Genomic DNA, 19,777 nt, shown 5'->3' with positions numbered 1-19,777 from the left:
CGGCGAGGCACAAGCTGTGGGCGACGATGGACGACGGCGGTCGGCGGCGCCCATGGCGCATGGCAACAGCGCCCACAGAGAGGAGAGAGGCGGCTGCCTCTCGGGCTGGGCCGATTTGGGCCGAGGAAAGGAAATTTTGAATAGAATTTGTATTTGGAGAGGATTTGAATAGGAAGGTTGGACAAAGGAACTTGGACACAATATATATTTGGAAGGAATTTGCTCAGCACTTCTTGGAAGGAATTTGAATATTCGAAGAAAGTTAAAGATAGATTTAGAATTAAAGGATGGGTCGACAATTAATTCCAATAAAATTGGAATCGCTTGGTTTAGGTTCTAGGGCAATACTGGAGAATTTCTTGGACCATAATTCATAAAAATAGAAAGGGTTTTCAAACTAAATTTGAATGAAAGAATTTTAGTTGAAAGAAGGTTTTATATTCGAAAATAAAATTCCATCAAGAAATACCTCAATTTAACCAAATATACTTTTAAATGAAAAACACAAAAGAGATTAAATGCCACAGAAGGATTTTGTGCAAGTTTAGGAGGTCCCTCTAATTATACTGTCCTAAGTTTAGGAGGTTATTAAGAATATAAGAATCGGCGTGATGCAAGAAAATGACACATTTTCAGGATGCTACAAACCTACCCTCTTAAATAAATCTCGTCCTCGATATTTCTGATGAGTCCAAATAGTAGCGTGGGAATCATATTCTTTCCTTGGTTCTTCCCAAAATTCCGGATATCTGATTGATTAATCTGTTGGTGAACAACTTCATGTTTTTATAGTACACGTAATTGTATGTACTGGGTAATAGAAAGCTGTATATCACTTGATTCAACCTCATCTGATTTAAAGTTCGGAAATCCAACATTCGATAGCTTTTCCCAGTAGAGACATGTCATACGGTATTTTTGTATGGGATTCAATGTTTCTAGCACATAAATATGTAATCGTCATACTTGTTGCGGAGTTTTATTAAGATCTTCCCGTTCTTCTTACTATTGGGGTGGTCGGACTTCTTCTCGTATCCTCGGAATAGAGCTGATAAATGATCTTTGTCTGTTCATGTTGGCTTCAACATCTTCTATCGAACATTATTTTCTTCCAACTATATAGAAAATATAGATAGTATCATCATAAAGTGTTTAAAAAATAAAAGGGTAATCCTAGGGTGATGCAGCTAGGGGCCCCTTCCAGAGGGCCCCGGGCCCGCCTAAGATTTCATATGTGGGATTCTCTCTAGCTAAGGAGGAATATTGCATATATGACTCAAAACTCTAAGTATAAAAGTAGCTTGGGGCCTGGCTTGGGTCCCAATCATACCCCAAATATGCCTTCCTTGTAGGTTCTAGGTCCTCAGCAGGAAGGGCGTAGAAACATACAAGACTTATATCTTAAGAGAATGAACTAAGGTCTGCCTCGGGCCCGGCCTGAGCCTGGACCCCGGGCTCACCTTAGCCCGTACAACTCACATGTTACTCAAGGAAGAAGAGTGACGAGACGCCAAGCATGAAAGCGTAAACTAAGGTTTGACTCGAGCTCGGCCTTGTTCTGGGCCCCGGGCTCACCTTGGTCCTTGTATAACTTGTGTACTTCTGCCTAGAGGGGTGTCAAAATAGACAAGGCGCATAATCTTGGAATATTCTTCCATCACTAGAAGCTCATCTAAGAATAATCAACCTTCTTTGAGCGCGGGAGGACGCGACCTCAGAAACTACCGGGAAGTTGGGCGTGCTCCATAGCCAGCTATGAGGCAGCACGCCTCGCCATAAATGAAACAGGTTTATGGGGGATCCTCGGCCAATCTGGAGTTGAAAGGGCGTGGACAATATGCCAACGCTAAGTTACTTTGGACGGTGGCGCCTGGGACACGCGTCGCACATGCCCAGTGCCACCTGATTTAGCCAAACGGGTAGAGAAGCAATCGTGGCATTGTTTCGGGCAGGTCAAGCCTTATCGGGCCCACCACGCACCACGTGGTGAACACACTGGCGGAGGCCCAACCGTCTAAGACGGAGCCCGGAGCCCGGGATAATATGAACGGTAAGACTTGAAGGGTTTCTTGAGAACTGCGTTAGGGAAGCAGCCAGCAACGACAAGACGACTGATTAGACAAGACTAAGAGTAGATTTCTAATAATGTGAGCCCCTCCTTGGACTATAAAAGGAAGGGGACTAGATACGGATGAAGGGTTGGATTCTTCTAGGTCAGAACTATTGCTTTGTAGCCTAAAAATGTCTCCTTTGTACTTAGCTGATCTAGAGAAGACAATGAACACCAACACATGACTAGGGTATTACACCTCCGGGTGGCTTCAACCTGTATAACCCCCGCCTCCCTCTTCTCGCGAGGCGGTCGAGTCCCACGAATCCATCACGATCGCAGATACTCCGCACCTCATGCCGACTAACCCCTAGTCAAATCTTCACTCTCGGGGACTCCCCGCTGTCCGAGGGACCGCCCCCTCGACAGTTACCTCTTAATTTAGCGGTGTATGTCATATATGAAACTAGGTGATTCCCCGCGTTTTGCTGCAGAAATTCCTAACTAACTTTTAATAACTTTTTAGTAATCGAGCTAAAAGAAAAAATATATTAGTTATTAACAACAAATACAAGTGGTTTGTCAAACTATGTTCAAAGAAAAATACATTGTAGATGAAATATGATATCCCACACTTTGATTATATGGATAAATATTTGTTAAGTATTATAAAAATGATATATATATATATATATATAACCGCAGATTTTTTAGTCCATCACATTCACGCATTTACAATCCATGTGACTGTATTAATACTTTTGAAAGGTGTTTTATTTGCTCGCAGTTCCCGTTTGATACCCGATAAAGCAAATCTTGGTTTTCGCTTCCCTTGCGATGGGCCTGGGCGAGGGGAACATGTCAAGTATCCGCCTGGGATCATGTTTTCTTAGGTCTATTCTGGATGAACAATTCTATTTCGGTAGTCATTTTCCATTGCAGTTGGAAAATGCAGTCGGATGTTTGGGGTACTATAAGTGATCAAGGGGTGGTAACTCATATCACAGGGGGAAACTTTGCACAGAGTTCCATTACGATTAATGGGTGGCTCCGAGATTTTTATATATATATATATGTGTGTGTGTATATGTTAAAAATATTGTGTGAAGGAAGATGATTGGATGCTGATTTATAGATGATGTTAAATGCTTGCATAAATTTTATATATAATTATTGTTAGTGGATGATGAAGTGGCATATTTATATGTTGAGCTTTAGAATTAATGGGTTACAACTCTCTATAAGATTATCTTATAGGATTAGATGCGATAGTCCCATCTTCTATAAAAGTTGCCATAAAAAGAACCCATCCAGTTGTAATTTTTTCTTCTACCTTTAATTAGCTTTGCCATAAACGACGTGGGAGTATTATTATTCAACGTTGAGTCAAACTAATGAAGTGAGCTCCCATAACCACAACCACAAAAGAAGAGCCCCCCGCGTTTCCTTTTTCTTGGACACGGCGACCACCCACCTGACGACGACAACTTGAGGAGAGAAGCAGGGGTTGGACTTGGACGCCTACTATTTCCGCGTCGTCGGCCCGTCTCCGTCTACGTCTCCCTCCCCCCGCATCCCCGGGCGGAGGAGGCCACCCCACCGCCACCCGCTCCCTTTCCCCCCACCCCCTTCTTCCCTCCCTTCCCCCACCTTTTCCGCTCCCCCAATTAACCTCAAGCTCACCCGCGGAGGCGGAGGTGGAGCCGGAGGAGGAGGAGGAGGAGGGAAGGGCCGGTGGCCTAAGGCAGCAGCGATTCTCGCCGCCGCCGCCCGCCGCCGCACTCCCACGATGGACCGCCCGCCAGCGCCCGCGGTGGCGCTGCTCCTCCTCGTCGTCGTCGCGGCGGCGGTGGAGGGAGCGGGGGCGGAAGCAACAGGGGTGTTCCACGTGCGCCGCAGCCTCCCCGCCGGTGGTGCGGGGGCGGCGGCGGAGGCGTACCGAGCGCACGACGGGAGCCGCAGGGGGAGGCTCCTCGCTGCCGCCGACATCCCCCTCGGCGGCCTCGGCCTCCCCACCGACACCGGGTACGCGGCGCCACCTCCCTCCCCTTCGCTTGGCCTCTGCTGCTGCCGTGCTTGCTTGCTTGGCTGATTTGGTGCTCTCTCGTCTCGCCGCAGGCTGTACTACACGGAGATCGGGATCGGGACGCCGACCAAGCGGTACTACGTGCAGGTGGACACCGGCAGCGACATCCTCTGGGTGAACTGCATCTCCTGCGATCGATGCCCACGCAAGAGCGGCCTCGGGGTAACACACCATCTCGTTTTCTTTTTCTTTTCTTTTCTTCTTCTTTTAGATTTTTGGATTCTCTCAACTGTGGGCAAAACTGTGCGTTGCGTGCAGCTAGAGCTGACGCTGTATGACCCCAAGGACTCGTCTACTGGGAGCAAGGTTTCGTGCGATCAGGGGTTCTGCGCCGCCACCTACGGGGGCTTGCTGCCCGGGTGCACCACCAGCTTGCCCTGTGAGTACAGCGTCACGTATGGTGACGGTAGCTCCACCACAGGGTACTTCGTGTCCGACCTCCTGCAGTTTGATCAGGTGTCCGGGGATGGGCGGACACGACCCGCCAACTCCACCGTCACATTTGGGTCAGTTGTGCTCTGTCCCTGTCTTACCGCTGCTTTTGCATGAGCTACCTTCGAATGATCTACTGTTACACTTATTATTGTTTCTTAGAAATGACATCACGTTATCAAATTTGCATGTGAATTTCAGATAGCTTATGTCTGTCACACGATATATAATGAAACTTCCCTATAGTTAAGGAAAAAAAAACCATGAAACTGTTTCAATTCATCGGGTGGCAATGCCTCTGGTCTCTAGGTAGAATTTGTATGTAGTAATGTTTTGTTGGAAAATGCTTACATGATTCCTCCCATGTGCCAGAGGTTGCGAATATTTTCCTAACTATTTTGTTGTCTATGTTTTGTTTTATATAAGGTGACTAAGACTCATAGCCATGTTCTTTGAAGAGGGGTTTTTTTTATTGCATAATCTGCCATTAAGAAAGGCATCAAATATTGTCTTGGTGTAAAAAATATTCATTACATGCTCTTATGAAGAATGTGGCAATGGAGTAAGCAAAATTAACAATTAACATGAATGCATGACAGTAACAGAAGTGTACAGCAATGTGGAATTTAGTAATCAATTTAGTTATATGTGTTGAAGATGCCAATGCAAATAAATGCACTCCTGTCCTTTGTAGGTGTGGTTCTCAGCAAGGTGGGGATTTAGGCAGTTCAAACCAAGCCCTTGATGGAATTATAGGGTTTGGTCAATCAAATACGTCAATGCTATCACAGTTATCTGCTGCAGGGAAGGTGAAGAAGATATTTGCTCATTGTTTGGATACTATAAACGGCGGTGGAATTTTCGCTATTGGAAATGTGGTGCAACCAAAAGTCAAAACAACACCATTGGTGCCCAATATGTATGTCAACGTTGTACCAACACCTCATTATTCTGTTTGCTTTTTGCTCATAGTGAAATTTCTTAAGCTACTTTAAATATAAATTTTTGACTCTATTTGAACAATTAGTTAGCGAAACATGGTTTTGGAGATATTTGGAACCATGCCATTATAATTTTGCAAAGTTTGAGATATGCCATCGGTATCTCAATGACATGTAGGACCCACATAAGTCAATGACATGTGGGTCTGGATGGCATATCTCAAATTTTGCAAAAATATAATGACATGGTTCCAATTTTCCCTATATATTTTAGGAGATTCATCAATCATGTTTCAAACCCTCAAAAGGACATAGAAATGTGATATTTCCCTCTGCATCATTGCGTTATCTTCTTATCAAGGACGCATGGTCCAAATCTGATGCACTATGTGAAACATAATTGTCCTAATTAAACGCTCTACTTTTTGTTCATCCGTAACTGCAATGTAGCGTGAACTGTCCAATTAGTTGAGGTTTTCTAAAGTCAAGCATTCAAGGTTTTTTGAGAAATGCTCAGGGGTCTTCCGGCTAGCTCCATAAGGTGGTGGGCTAGACGACATGGGTTCGAAGCCTCACCCCTTCTAATTATTTAATATTAGGTCCTTCCCTAATATTCGCGTCTTTTTTTTTGGTCAAATTTAATCCAGTGAAATTACCATCTGCCTTGAACTATTGAGTTGAGCACTTAGGGAATGAAACTATTTGGAATATACGAATAACAGCTTCAGGAAGAGATAATCGTTAGAGGAATTTTGTATGCTAGCTGAATGCCTGTGCTTTGCTACGAATAGAAAATATATTATAATATTGTGAAATAAATAATTTTTTTCCATGAAATGTGTTACCCATCCTCCTATGCTATAGGGAATATTCACCTCACTTTGTTTTTTATGTGGCTATCCATTTATGGTTGTGTTTTAATATTGAGAAATTCAAGGGGGTAATTTGTAAAATTTACAATGGAAGTAGATGGATGGCAGATTCACTGCCACCACCACTATCTTCTTTTAAGGTAGTATATAGATAGATACCTAGTACAAATACCTCACACTGGCTGTCAGCACAGTGTAGATAACAGGAACATTGCATGTTTTATTTTGAAAAAAAGTCCATTTTACTCCGTCAAACTATTTCATTGAATCACTTAACCTATAAACTATTTTTTTGGCTCATCTTCCCCCTAAACTTTTAAAAATGCTTCACTTTACTGCTTAATAGCATTTCTCTTCTTTGTTTCTCTTTGTACTACTTATATTTTAAGCTGAAATTTTTTAGAGCCATAGATGGCTGTATTATCAAAGTTCCAAAATATTTTTAAATTCTTTTCAAGACTGTTTGCTTGAAGTTAAAATCTCAACATTTAAATTAGTCTTACATGCCTTCAATCTATGTAAACAGTGATAAAGAAAATCTAAAAAATATTCATAGGTACTCCTTCCATTCCAAAATCAGAAATTCCAAATTGATCATCATATAACCATGGTCCCTTCGTTTGACGTGTAGTATCATTGCATTTATGCATGCAAATTGAGTTTGCATGCATGCAGGTAGGCATTTAGGGTAGTAAAGGTCCCGCTTGTGTATGGTGGAAGTTAAAGTGTGCATGTTTCTTGATTTTTTTCTCGTACCACAGTCACATTAAATGAAATATAAGAAAGTTAATACTTCCTTGGTCTTGATGAAAAAAACTTATTTGATAATTAATATGGAATAGAGGGAGTAAGTTGTAATGCATCTAACAACACTACCAAATTTCAGTGCAAAATATAACTTTGAGAAACAAAAAAGAGATACTATTAGGGAGTAAGGTGAACCGTTTTCAATAGTTCGGGGTGTAAAATGAGCTGAAAAATAGTTTAGGGGGGTTAAGTGCTCCAGTGAAATAGTTTGGGGGAGTAAAATTGATTCTTTTCTTTTATTATTGTCATCCCTTTCTTTTGACTCTGGCTCAAATTGCCATTTCCTTTTGGAACTGATGAACATACCAAATAACTGTAAATCTTGACATAGATATCTTCGACCTTAGATGTATTGGGTTCACATTTTGTATAATCTCTCGTCCTCATATGCTGTTAGCATGATTTTCATTTTTATCTGTAAAACTTAATGTGGAAAATGTTGTGATTCTGGTTTATAATATCTACTGCTACAAATGTTGAGAAGAAAATGATACATAGTATGCTGTAGATGTTGAAGGGATGGAATCATGTGAAATTTGTCGTTGATTTATTTATCTTTGCCGCAGATTGAAGGATACTATTTTGGAATTGCTTGTTACCTAACTATTTTAGCTAGAATTTGTTACTTGATGTTTTTATGGTGGAAAGTTGGCTTACCTTTGTAGCATGCACATCTCATGTGCAGAATAAATCAATGTGTGGTGCAGAGATGTCTTTCTGCCAGTATCCTACTCTCTTCTTCATATTTTCTCCTGGCCAGTTCAACTTAATTCTATTGTATCATTTATGAATCTCTAAGAACCTCTTTCCATGGCAGTTACTGATTTTTAGGGAATGTACACTTTTTTGGCAGATAGGGTACATATGTACCTGTGATATGTATTGCATGTCTGCAACTGGTTTCCTTTTGTTCCATTTACACCATTCTAATACCTATCCATGATTCTACTACTCAGGCCACACTACAATGTAAACCTCAAGTCAATTGATGTTGGTGGTACTGCACTAAAGCTTCCGTCACATATGTTTGATACAGGCGAAAAGAAGGGTACCATAATTGATAGTGGTACGACCTTGACATACCTTCCGGAGATAGTTTACAAGGAAATAATGCTTGCGGTATGAAACGAGCCCTGCATTTGTTTTCCCATGTTATGGAGGATTGCATGCATGCATTCTCTTTACATGTTATATTTCTCAACCAATTTCAGGTATTTGCCAAGCATAAGGATATAACCTTCCATAATGTTCAAGAATTCCTGTGTTTCCAGTATGTTGGGAGGTATACTTTACAACATACTCCCTCCGTTTCGCAATGTAAGACTTTCTAGCATTGCCTACATACTTATAGATGTAAATGAACCTAAACACATACGTATGTCTAGATTCATTAACATTTAAATGAATGTGGGCAATGCTAGAAAGTCTTACATTGTGAAACGGAGGAAGTAGTATCTAGCTATATTGTTGAGCAGCAAAATTGTTCCATAATGTTATGTTCGTGACTTTCAAATAAGTTGGGAGAAGAATGAATTATGAGCCCAACTACAATTTTATTCGTTTTTTCTTGAATACACAGGAGTGCAATTTTATTTGTTACATTTCTAACTATATATTTTTATCTTTCTATGCAGAGTGGATGATGACTTTCCAAAGATCACTTTCCATTTTGAGAATGATCTTCCTTTGAATGTGTATCCACACGATTACTTCTTCGAAAATGGGGTAATGTAACATCTCACTCCAGTGATTTGGTCACCTATTGGTATTTCTTTGCCAACTTAGTTGTTACAACTTATGACACCTATAAGGTTATAACATGTTAAACTGGAATATGAAATGGATTCAGAGCATTTGGGCAGCTTTTCCAGGTATATTTGCAATTTTGCACACTATTTAAAGAGGATTAAATTTGGTTTAGTACCATCTCAACCGCTGGTGAGTCTTAAAATACCATTGCTAACATGAGGGGTTTTAAAATACTATAGGTATAAAATTTTGGAGGGTGGCATTGCCCTTGGCTTTGCAGTCCATGGCAATTGTTAACATCCAATTAGGAGAGAGGGATTTCCTGAAATGACGTTATCACTCCTACATCCTCCTTTTCTTCTTTGTAATTTGTGTGATATTGCATATGACCTTAAAAAGGGGGACATGTCCATGCACTACTTACGTGGTGAAAGTGGCTATACATGGTTGAACCCACATCTTGCTCCCTGGTAAACAAAAAATGAGGGTAGATTGGCCATTTTACACATTTTCAACGGAAAATGGACTGTGCTGGTGTTTTCCAAATCTGTTCACTTTACAATGGTATTCTGTAGCCACTCTTGTTTACGATTGTATTTTGCAACTTGCAACAACTGTGAAGGTGATGACAATGTTGCAGATTTTCATATCCAAATTAATTTTAAACTGTAAACCTGTACAAAAACATGGTTCCCTTGCATACTAGTTGCATTGCTGTTTGCATCTCTGTTACCTTTTTCCCAATTAGTAATAGTCATTCCCTTGCATATGTTTATTTTATTTTATTTATTATCCCTTCCCTTCTTTTCCAATTGTTCATGTTTAATATTGGCATTCTCTGTTCTATAAGATGCATTCAGCCATTCTCTATGACAGAAATATTTGGATCAGGGTTAAGGGAACTTCTGAATAACCCCTTCGAAACCCTCATATTTGATTAGCTTATACACCAATATTCTTATGATTGCCTCCAGTTCTTACCCTAGACTCAGATATTCCAAATAAAATTCTAAGTTATATAAAATACAAAAAAAGAGGGTAAAATTGCCTTTGACATGGTCTCGCTGAGAAGCTGGAACTGACCATATTCCAGTTTTCCCCCAGAACCAAGATGGCAAAATGTGGAATTTTTTGTCTGTCTCACAAAAGGAATTTGTTTAGTTATTTGAACATTTCATACTACATTTTAAAATAGACCCTCCAAGGAGTTAATTTCAAAACTGAACAATTTTGCCGGCCACGCCATGGGTAGTGCCATCCTGCAACATGCTTATTGTTACCACAACATTGTTGGTGACATGGGCAAACCATTGCCACAACAACACATGGTACAGTTTTGCTGTGCCAACACTGATGGCATGGGCAAAAAAAAAGGTTCTGTTATGGAAATGACTTTTCTAAGGAATTATTTTTAAAATATTAATAAGAAAAGGTTCAAAAAATAAAAGAAAATCCCTACAGAAATTGCTATGGGTTAACAGCATAGTACTATAGCATTGCAACTGTTCACATGGGTGGCTTATACAGTTGTTTGCTTCAGGATAAGATAGTAGTTTTCTTGTTAGTGAAGCATTAGTTTCCTTGGAAATGATTAAAATGTTAGGCCAAAGCCTTTGTAATAAAGGAGCAGTATATTAATTTAGATCAAGCAAAAATCAATAAATGAAGAATCTAGTGCTCTTCTCGTCAATCAAAGAGCCATATGTATTGACAGTATAGGAAAGAGTTCCTTGCTAGCCTGAGCTTTTGGGCTTTTACTAATACACACATTATAATAGAATTGTTAGCACTTGTCGCACATAAATATTTCAAGAGAGTTGGTTCTCACTCACTTGAATGGACTGACCTTTGGATGCATGTTTCGCCAGGATCTGGACCTGCTTTCAAAGGCAGAGATGCATTTTCAATCCCACCTGAGTCAGAAATGTCAAAATATGTAACATTCTAATGACTGCTGTGTCTTGAAAAATTGCACTAATTGTGTCGTAGGATGCATAAATCAGACTCTAAAGCTCTGTTGTTTTGTCCCTCTTCCCAACTCCATTCCCTCGTTTTCCACGCACACGATTCCTACACTGTTAAACAGCGTGTTTGTTTTTTAAAAATATATTCTTTTTAGATAATGGAATTAAAAATCCGGCCTTTGCTTCAACGAACCTACAGCCAATTATTACAATATTCTCTCAAAAAGAGCAAACACTCAAGCAACAAAAATAACTTAAAAAAATAAAGCCAACACATAAGGAGTAAACAATTTCTATAGGAAAGTTGTTTAAAAAAATCATATTAATCCATTTTTCAAAAAAAGCTAATACTTAATTAATTATACGCTAATGAGTCGCTCCATTCTACGTGCGTGAGTTATTATTTCCCATCCTCATATGCCGAACGTAGCCTAAGGCTGTGTTCTTTCCCCTCCTTTCCCTACTCACCCCCTCGTTTTCTGCGCGCATGCTTCCCAAACCGCTAAATGGTGCGTTTTTTGCAAAAATTTTCTATATGAAGGTTGCTTTTAGAAAAACGTATTAATTCATGTTTCAAAAAAAGGACTAATACTTAATTAATCATGCGCTAATGAGTCGCTCCATTCTGCATGTCGGAGGGATTAGTTCCCATCTCCAACCAACAAACGCAGCCTAAACCTGCCACATTCAGTGGTTCAAAGTCTAATTGTTCCAATCAACGATCATGATAGTTAATTTGAATTTAATGTAGTACTATAGTTTGAAATGATACTATACCGTTGCATTCAGTCTTGTAGTAGTTGTTATGTTCTGTATATAACATCATAATATGCAGGTTCACAGATATATGTTCATGACACTTAGATTTGTGATTTTTTTTTTTGTATTTAAGCAGGATAACTTATATTGTGTTGGATTCCAAAATGGTGGATTACAATCAAAGGATGGGAAGGGTATGGTGCTTTTGGGAGGTTTGTCTTGCTCAGCACATGCAAATCCTTTACTCAATGTTATATATCTGATGTTTTTTTAGAACTGTTATATATATGATGTTCGTGCTATTACCTGTTTTTTTTCCAGATCTGGTCCTTTCAAATAAGTTAGTTGTCTATGACCTGGAAAATCAAGTCATTGGCTGGATTGAGTACAACTGTAAGTTTAACACATTCAAATTTGATTGTTATGAGTTCATTCCATAGTACTTTACATGTTTAGTCTATTGTTCTTGCTAATGTCTTGACAATCCGAAAATATATGGCACCAAAGTTGGATTGAGTTTCACTCCATAAGGAAAATGGGGCGCTGGAACCATGTTATACTAAGCGTTGTTCAGTAAAAGAGCTTTGCATGTTGCACTCATTGCGTGCTCCAAGTTCTGAACATATTAGTGATGGGCTCTTCCTCCGTCCCAGAATTTGCAACTTTTAGCTACAAAGATATTCTGGGATGGATGAAGTACCTAACTTGTGTGTCATAATTGGCTTGTCCGCTCTTTGCAGGTTCCTCTAGCATTAAAATTAAGGATGAACAGACAGGGGCAACATACACTGTTGACGCTCACAACATCTCCTCAGGACGGAGGTTTCATTGGCAGAAGCATTTGGCTGTGTTGCTGGTAACAATGGTGTACAGCTATCTAATAATATTCTAACTCCGGTGTATGACACGGACTCTAGTGGAAATTCATTTGATTTAAATTCTTTTCACCAAAGAGGGAAAAAGGGTAGGGGTGTTTAGATGGTGTTCTCTGACCACTCGAGAGAACTGAAAAGGAAACATTGTACGCTACACAATGTACCCGAGTGTGTAGTGTAATGTAATGTAATGATGTGGTGACTGGTGAGAAAATACTATGGCTGAATGTGCTTTTGGGAGGTTCTAGGAATGATATCAGGCCCCCATCTTTTGAATATACTCTGATAATATGTCGTACAGCATATTAAAGAAAAAGAATAATTTATATATTTTTTTAGATAATGATAATTTATATGTAAAACTTTTATAAACTTGTACATAGCGATTTAAAAGCTAACTAGCAATAATTAAATCTAAAAAAGCAATAATCGCGCGCTACGCTGCGCGCGTGCATAAGAGACTAACTATATTTGATAGCCAGCTAGTATTTTTTGTCACGAATATCTATAATCACACATATTTCGGTACTGAGCAAACCAAATTTTGTTCAAATTGTAATAACATAATGCGCTAAAAGATCAAGTTAATGTACAATGAGGCCTTGTAATAATTAGAAAACATCTATTAGCTAGTAGATCTCTATACGGGCATAACCCCACAGATTGCACTTAATGGGCACGCCAACAACAAACCATCTTTTAGATGAACTTTCATACATGCATATCTCCACATATATGGAATGTGATGGCATGTTAACGCTAGTTCTCTAAACACTTGGTAAAACTGTCTGTACATCCGATCTTTAATTTGTTCTGCTATCCATTATTTGTGCTGCTTTTGGGTACCAAATTACCAACAAAGAATGATATCAGTCCCAGAACACAAGGAAACTAAATAAAATACATCTATTGGTATCATCTATACGAAGAAGGGGAACCAAGAAGTAAAACTGGATGTAGTATAAGTGCATAATATAACCAATATAAGGTAGAAAAAAAGAACATTTATGGGTCCTCAGACAACTTTGATGATTATAATAGTTGAGAAAAGTATGCATTTGACTAATCACTAATTATTGAAACATGTGACTCTACCTCTTGATGTAGTCTCCAGAGAGCGTAATTACTATATGCATTCCTAAAGAGGTAAACTATATCCAAATTCCCAAAAATCTTGGTAAACATGAATCAGACACCATGCCTTTTAGCCCTGTATGTATGCCATTCATAAGGCATAGCTGAGAAAAGTATGACCATCTTCACTGCAACATATTCAGATCATGTCTTGAGAAAATTAAAATAAATTAAGACAATGAGTTAATATCGATGATCAATAGTCTATTAACCTTATCTTGTTACCTGGTTTATGATTTAGCTCAGAACCCATCACATTATCTCAACAGCAAAATAAGTTGATCAATATACTCCATGTTCATGCTTTTCAACTTTTCGTTAGCGGCATGAAATTTCGATAATAAGTTTAGAACTAATACATCATGTGGAGAAGCATCATTGATGTAAAAGAATACAAATGTGCTTAATTATGGCGAATCATGTGTAGAAGACAAAGTTATATTGAATGCTTTTTTTTCAAAAGAAAAGGAATAATATATGTGACCACGTTTAATACTTACTGATAAACTGAGCATACCAATTTATAAGAATAAAAGTACCTGTGGGGTAATGAAGTCATTTATCTAACGGTAAAAAAGAACGTGGCATTGATCTGTTGGGGTGACTTCGATGTCTCTTATCCTGTCATTGAAAGAAAACCATGCTATAGAATCAGTAGCACCATTTTTAAGATTAGGATCATATATAGAAAACAATATGATAGCAGAAGAAAATATGTAAAATTATTTTAGAGCTTGAATTGATTTAGTAAAGAAGTACACCTATATTAGTCCGTTAGTCCGTTAAAGCTCTGACCATATTCAAACTAAATACATCGATTTCTAGCTAGATGCAGCATACCTTGGGATTATGTATTGACTTACAGACACACTGCTGGACTATTGTAGTTATCACAATATGATTCAATGAGCTATGGAGCTTGTTACAGATTTTTCAGCTAAAAAAACCAGCATGGTGATGATAATATATGATTACCCCTTAAGCATAGGCCAATTGTTTGTCTTCATTGTTAGTCGATGAGAGCATGAGTTTCGAAGTAGAAGGGGAAAAGGGAGGAGGGCAGCAAATCAGCTGAATATAATCATAGGAGAAGGTAACAAAGAAGCATGTCATTTCTAATTTGCATTTAGCGGGAAAGGAAAAAAGGAATATAAATCATATATTTGATCCGGCAAAGACATAAACCACTTGGCTATTCAAATACAGACCACCAGGGCTGTAAGGCAACAATCTCATCTAAGGGTGTGTTCGTGACTCCCTTTTCCCAACCCCTCTCTCATTTTCCGCTCGCACGCTTTTCAAACTGCTAAACGGTGTAATTTTTTACAAAAAGTTTCTACACAAAAGTTGCTTAAAAAAATCAAATTAATCTATTTTTGAAAAAAAATTAGCTAGTACTTAATTAATCACGCGCTAATGGACCTTTCCGTTTTCCGCAAATACTGTTCCGGTTGGGAACGTCTACTGGCGAACACAGCTAATATGCAACTGTATTTCAGATTTGTAACCTTGGATGTAAAAAGGGTACTGACCTACACTCTCATTCAAAAAAAGGGACCCAGTGATCACCATTGTAGATAAACTGGGCTTGAGCTAACAATAAGTATTTGCCTACTTCGTAGAACAATAATCTGAAGTCTATAACCATCCTTTAGAGTTTAGACATGCAAACAAAAACTGCAGCATAAGAGCAAGAACAATCACCTTTAATAACATAACAGTATATGGGCAAGGAAGACCACATACATATTAATTGTAGCATTCGTCATAAAGCAGTGGTCACACATAACAGCTTAGATATTTAAGTATTGGAGGTAATATGTTTCAAAAGCAATCAATAAGCCAAGGCTAGCTAGAGATAATTTTTAGCTGAAAATAATATCAACATATAAATTTTTGTAGATCCTAAGTGAGCACAAGGTTTACTTTTTTTTTCCCAAATCGATGCATATGGAAAGCTGGGCTTACACTAAATGTTCAGCAATATACGGAGTTATAGAAACAGTTAGGTTGTTAGAGGTAGAACTAGAGCTAGGTGAATAAAAAATCAGTAATAAAAGCAAAATAATTATCAAGTGATGGATTATGCTTATCTTTTCAAAATGATATGCAAATCCTAGACTGAAAGTCTGAAATCTGCATACAAATCCTCTAAAAAGAAAAGAAGAAACTACTTAGAATAGATAAATGCCATTGGTTTTCTCGTACTATACGATCTTTTTTTGTTTTGTTTTTTGGCCATGATTGTGCTGCTCCTGTGAAGGCTAGTGGGAAAGCTCACCGTTCGTTGTGATGAGTGGGGGCCTTGTATCTGTATTCGGATCAGCTCCTTAACAGAGCCTTTACCCGACCAACTACCTAATACTACGCAGGCTCATCAAATAGCGCTTTTGAGCTTTCTTCAGGATTTGGCCCGAACTGTTCGGCAGATTCCCACGCAGGCAAAACTTCTTCATGAAAGGTAATAAATAGACTTTTTTTTCATGGGTTTCTTAATGACTAGTCGTTCGTTTGAAGCCTTAAGAAACCGGCAGTTTTTTTTCCGAATGACCTTATTTCGAGAATCAACTAACCGACAAATCCGTAGCCCTTCTGCCAACGAAATGAAGGCCTCGCCCCTTCCGAATGCTTCTCCGATCCTAAAGTTCTCGCGAAGAGAATAAGATGCAGCTCCCCCTCCCTCTGTCTTTTTCCGCTTTGCTAATCTTCCCCTCTAACGCGGGCCGGGCCGGGCTTAGGCGGGCGCGGGAGGAAGAAAGAAAGTCGAAGATGCCCGAAAGGACAAATCTGATGGGTCATTTTGACAGAAGATTGAGTGGGTTTTCCATATGGTGGGAATATGTTTAGTAGGATAGCCCGGGGCTTATACATTGAACTTAGGGCTTCGCTTCGCTCGCTTCACTCGTCCAGTCAAGAGCATCTAGGCGGGGATGCAAGCAAGTACGAGCCCGGTACCCCTATCCCGCCCGTAGCATAGCGACTGGTATATAGTGGATACAACAAAGGGGATTTTCGTGCTCACCTTGAGGTCAGGAGTACACAGGTAAGCATTATGATTAAGGGAAAAAATACCATGAAAATGTCAACGCTGGTGAAAACACAACCTTAGGAAGTAAAATATACAACAAATTGAGTTTTCTATGTCAACATGTACCAAAAATATTGTCATTGTCTTATAAAGGGGAAAAGTAGAGACACCATATCTGAGATGCATATAAATGGCAAATCATCTGAGTGGCAGCGAGAGCAACCTCGACCACGCTTCTTCTCTTTGCACAACACCTGAAAGAAAATGTTTCATCAGCAAATTGGGGTATATGCTTTCACAGGACCATCGACCATCCTGGCTCCTCTCCTTAGGAGAATAGCAGATCTTGCCTATCTACTGGTACTGATTATAGGGAGGAGACAAACCTGCTATATATCCTACGGCTAGTGCCGGCCGGCTGTACGGTGGTGTAAACTTGCCACTGTTGGTATTTCTTAACGACATTACTAGAAATATAATTCCCAGCAATGGCGCAGAAATACTCCTGGTATATTATGGTTACAGAGTTTATCCGCAAGCACACGGATATACCATTGTAACATTTCACTCGAGAGTATTGCAAGGGTATCGTATTTGTTTAATCCCATAGGAAGATTATAGTAGAGAGAACCGTGCTAATAATTTATATGTTACTTGTAATAATCATAGTCTAAGTAGGGGTTAATATAATCCAAAGGGTAGGATGACACACAAGTATAGAACTACTCATTCTCATATTAAACTATCTAAGCTATGTGGAAAGAAAATAGAAAAAGAATCTATTCCTATACTTCTAGTATACATATTATACATTCATCCTAGTTATATGATTAACTAGCTAATACCCTCTTTCTGATGCCCTCCTGGTACTTCGAGAAGCCACCCCTGACTACTGAGTTCCTTACGACAGCCCGTCATGACCATACAACCAGGGCTAAATACGGAGGAGTACCCTCACCAGGAAATTAACTTAGGACTATATATATGCGCGAAGGAATACCCGTACTGAGCTGTCACCATCAGCGGCCCACCTCTCATCCGTAGTATATAACCCCAAATAATGATACCCAGTAATCTAGACACCAGGACTAAACTACCAGATACTACTCTAATATCATCGTCATGACATAGAGTAATTGCAATAGCAAACATTATACCCGTACCTGTGCATCTCTCAGATAAGCTAGCAGTATAATCAGTATAACTTAAACATAAAGTAAAGTTGGCATTCATATACTCGGAAAGTATTTCAATACCAGAATTGTATAAAGAAAAATATTCTAAATAAAATACAAGTCTTACAAAAGAAGAAAGGAGAGCTGCTAGAGCTATACCCAAACTCTTCCGAAGACTTCTGGACTCCGATTTCTATTATATTCCTACTCCACTAGCTTGATACTACTAAACTAAACTTGAGAGAATATGAGAAAGCTCTTACTTGAAGTGTGTGGAAAATGGAATGAGAGGAGCTCCTTTCATAGCTGCTAATGACGGTTGTGGCAGTTGGAAATTTCCTAACTGCCCTGCAACTGTCATTGAGGATGCATCCTGGATATCCACACAAAACCACAGGATGGAAGGCACTGATGGGGGTTTGGCCGAACCATGGCATGGGCCAAACCAGCCCATCCTCGGCTGGCAGCCTCCTCCATTGCTTCTCTCCGTAGACTTGTGAATTTTGGCCCAATTGGTTTTGTCATTTTTGAGTTTTTGGCCCATTCATATATAAGTCTGATCCTCGACATTGTCTGATTGATTGATCATCTGATTTGATGTTGATTCTCCTCCACTTTGTGGTTATTCTCTGCAAAAGGTTAATTAGTAAACCTATTACTAGTGGAATATTATTATTCTAACACAAATATGCATTACAAGCATAACTAGTTCTCCTCTAATTTGGTAGTATTGACGGTCGAAACTGATCGCTAACATCCATCAACAAAAACCCCCCAAGCTTGAACCTTTGCTCACAGAAACAAAGTCTTGGTTGTTGATCAGGAATTGCTACTATGCTGTATATCTCAAATGTACAAGTGCAAGGTATATGTACTCTCTCTCAAATTAAATAATATTTGACATGGTGGCTTACCCTTACCCCTGATTCCTACAAGACACTGCCTTTCCTTGCCTTGAGCGGTTGAAAGACAGAACAACAATTAGAGCACTAATCACCCAATCTTTATTCAACTTTTATTCCAGAAGTTTTCAAATGATTTTGCAAAAGAAATCCAAGTTCCTCAAATGATTCACTCATTCTCTCCAAGTGTATCAATATGAATTCCTCACCTTTTTGCCCTTTTTGATTCCTACTCTAAGGTTTGATATGTGGAGCTCAGTAGGGATCAAACATCGCATACTTGCATTCACATTTATTACTAAGTCAAAAACTTAGACTAAAATAGATGACTAAACATACTTAAGATCAAGATCGTGCAAAGTGTGTGTGTGATATTTGGTGGAAATGAAATGTGAAGAAAAATAAAGAAAACGCTTCTCCTTTGTGCTTACTTTCTTCTCCCAAAAATCCTTCTTTTTATTAATAAGGAGAGGGCATGGCTACATTATTATCTTTTTTTTCTTTTTTTTTTCAATATCATGCTCATACTTGAGAGAGCATATCTTTATTATTTTCATAACCATGCCTTTCCCTCCTTCTTTTTTTTCAAAAAGGATTTTATTTTTAGGAGAAGAAAGCACATAAAATCATGGAGAATTCATTTTTGGTGATAGTATGGAAATGGAATGGATAATTGCTAGCTCCCAGTGTAGGAGTTTAGCATGTGCATATATGTGGGTGTATGATCTTGATCATAGAGCATGAGAAGTATCTACACAACTTACAAGAATTTGACAAAGTTCAATGGAATTGCAAGTAACCAAAATATATATGGTTTAATCAATATGGAATATTTTTGGCTCTGGTAGGAATTTATATCAAATGAGGAACTTCAATATAGGTTAAACTTCAATGTGGGTGTATTTTGGGTGGATACTGCCCAAAATTTTTGTTAAACTTTCATTCATATTTTCATCACATATATGTTAGCCTTGTCAAACATCTATCAAATTGAAGTCCATTT

The 19,777-nt window shown here is 39.0% G+C and overlaps 1 protein-coding gene across 1 annotated transcript; it reads left to right on the top strand.

Annotated features, from left to right (window-relative positions):
- Positions 1–3,618: 3,618 nt before the first annotated feature.
- LOC127770450 (aspartic proteinase 36-like) lies at positions 3,619–12,878 on the top strand. Its single transcript, XM_052296173.1, has 10 exons — positions 3,619–4,075; positions 4,169–4,298; positions 4,395–4,642; positions 5,263–5,487; positions 8,145–8,307; positions 8,400–8,470; positions 8,823–8,913; positions 11,797–11,872; positions 11,982–12,053; positions 12,401–12,878. The coding sequence occupies exons 1-10, from the start codon at positions 3,840–3,842 to the stop codon at positions 12,550–12,552; spliced, it is 1,464 nt and encodes a 487-aa protein (XP_052152133.1). The 5' UTR covers positions 3,619–3,839; the 3' UTR covers positions 12,553–12,878.
- The last annotated feature ends 6,899 nt before the right edge of the window (positions 12,879–19,777 follow it).

The sequence above is a fragment of the Oryza glaberrima genome, chromosome 4, assembly GCF_000147395.1.
Source record: "Oryza glaberrima chromosome 4, OglaRS2, whole genome shotgun sequence".
Taxonomy (NCBI): domain Eukaryota; kingdom Viridiplantae; phylum Streptophyta; class Magnoliopsida; order Poales; family Poaceae; genus Oryza; species Oryza glaberrima.
This window is presented reverse-complemented; position numbering and strand designations above follow the sequence as displayed.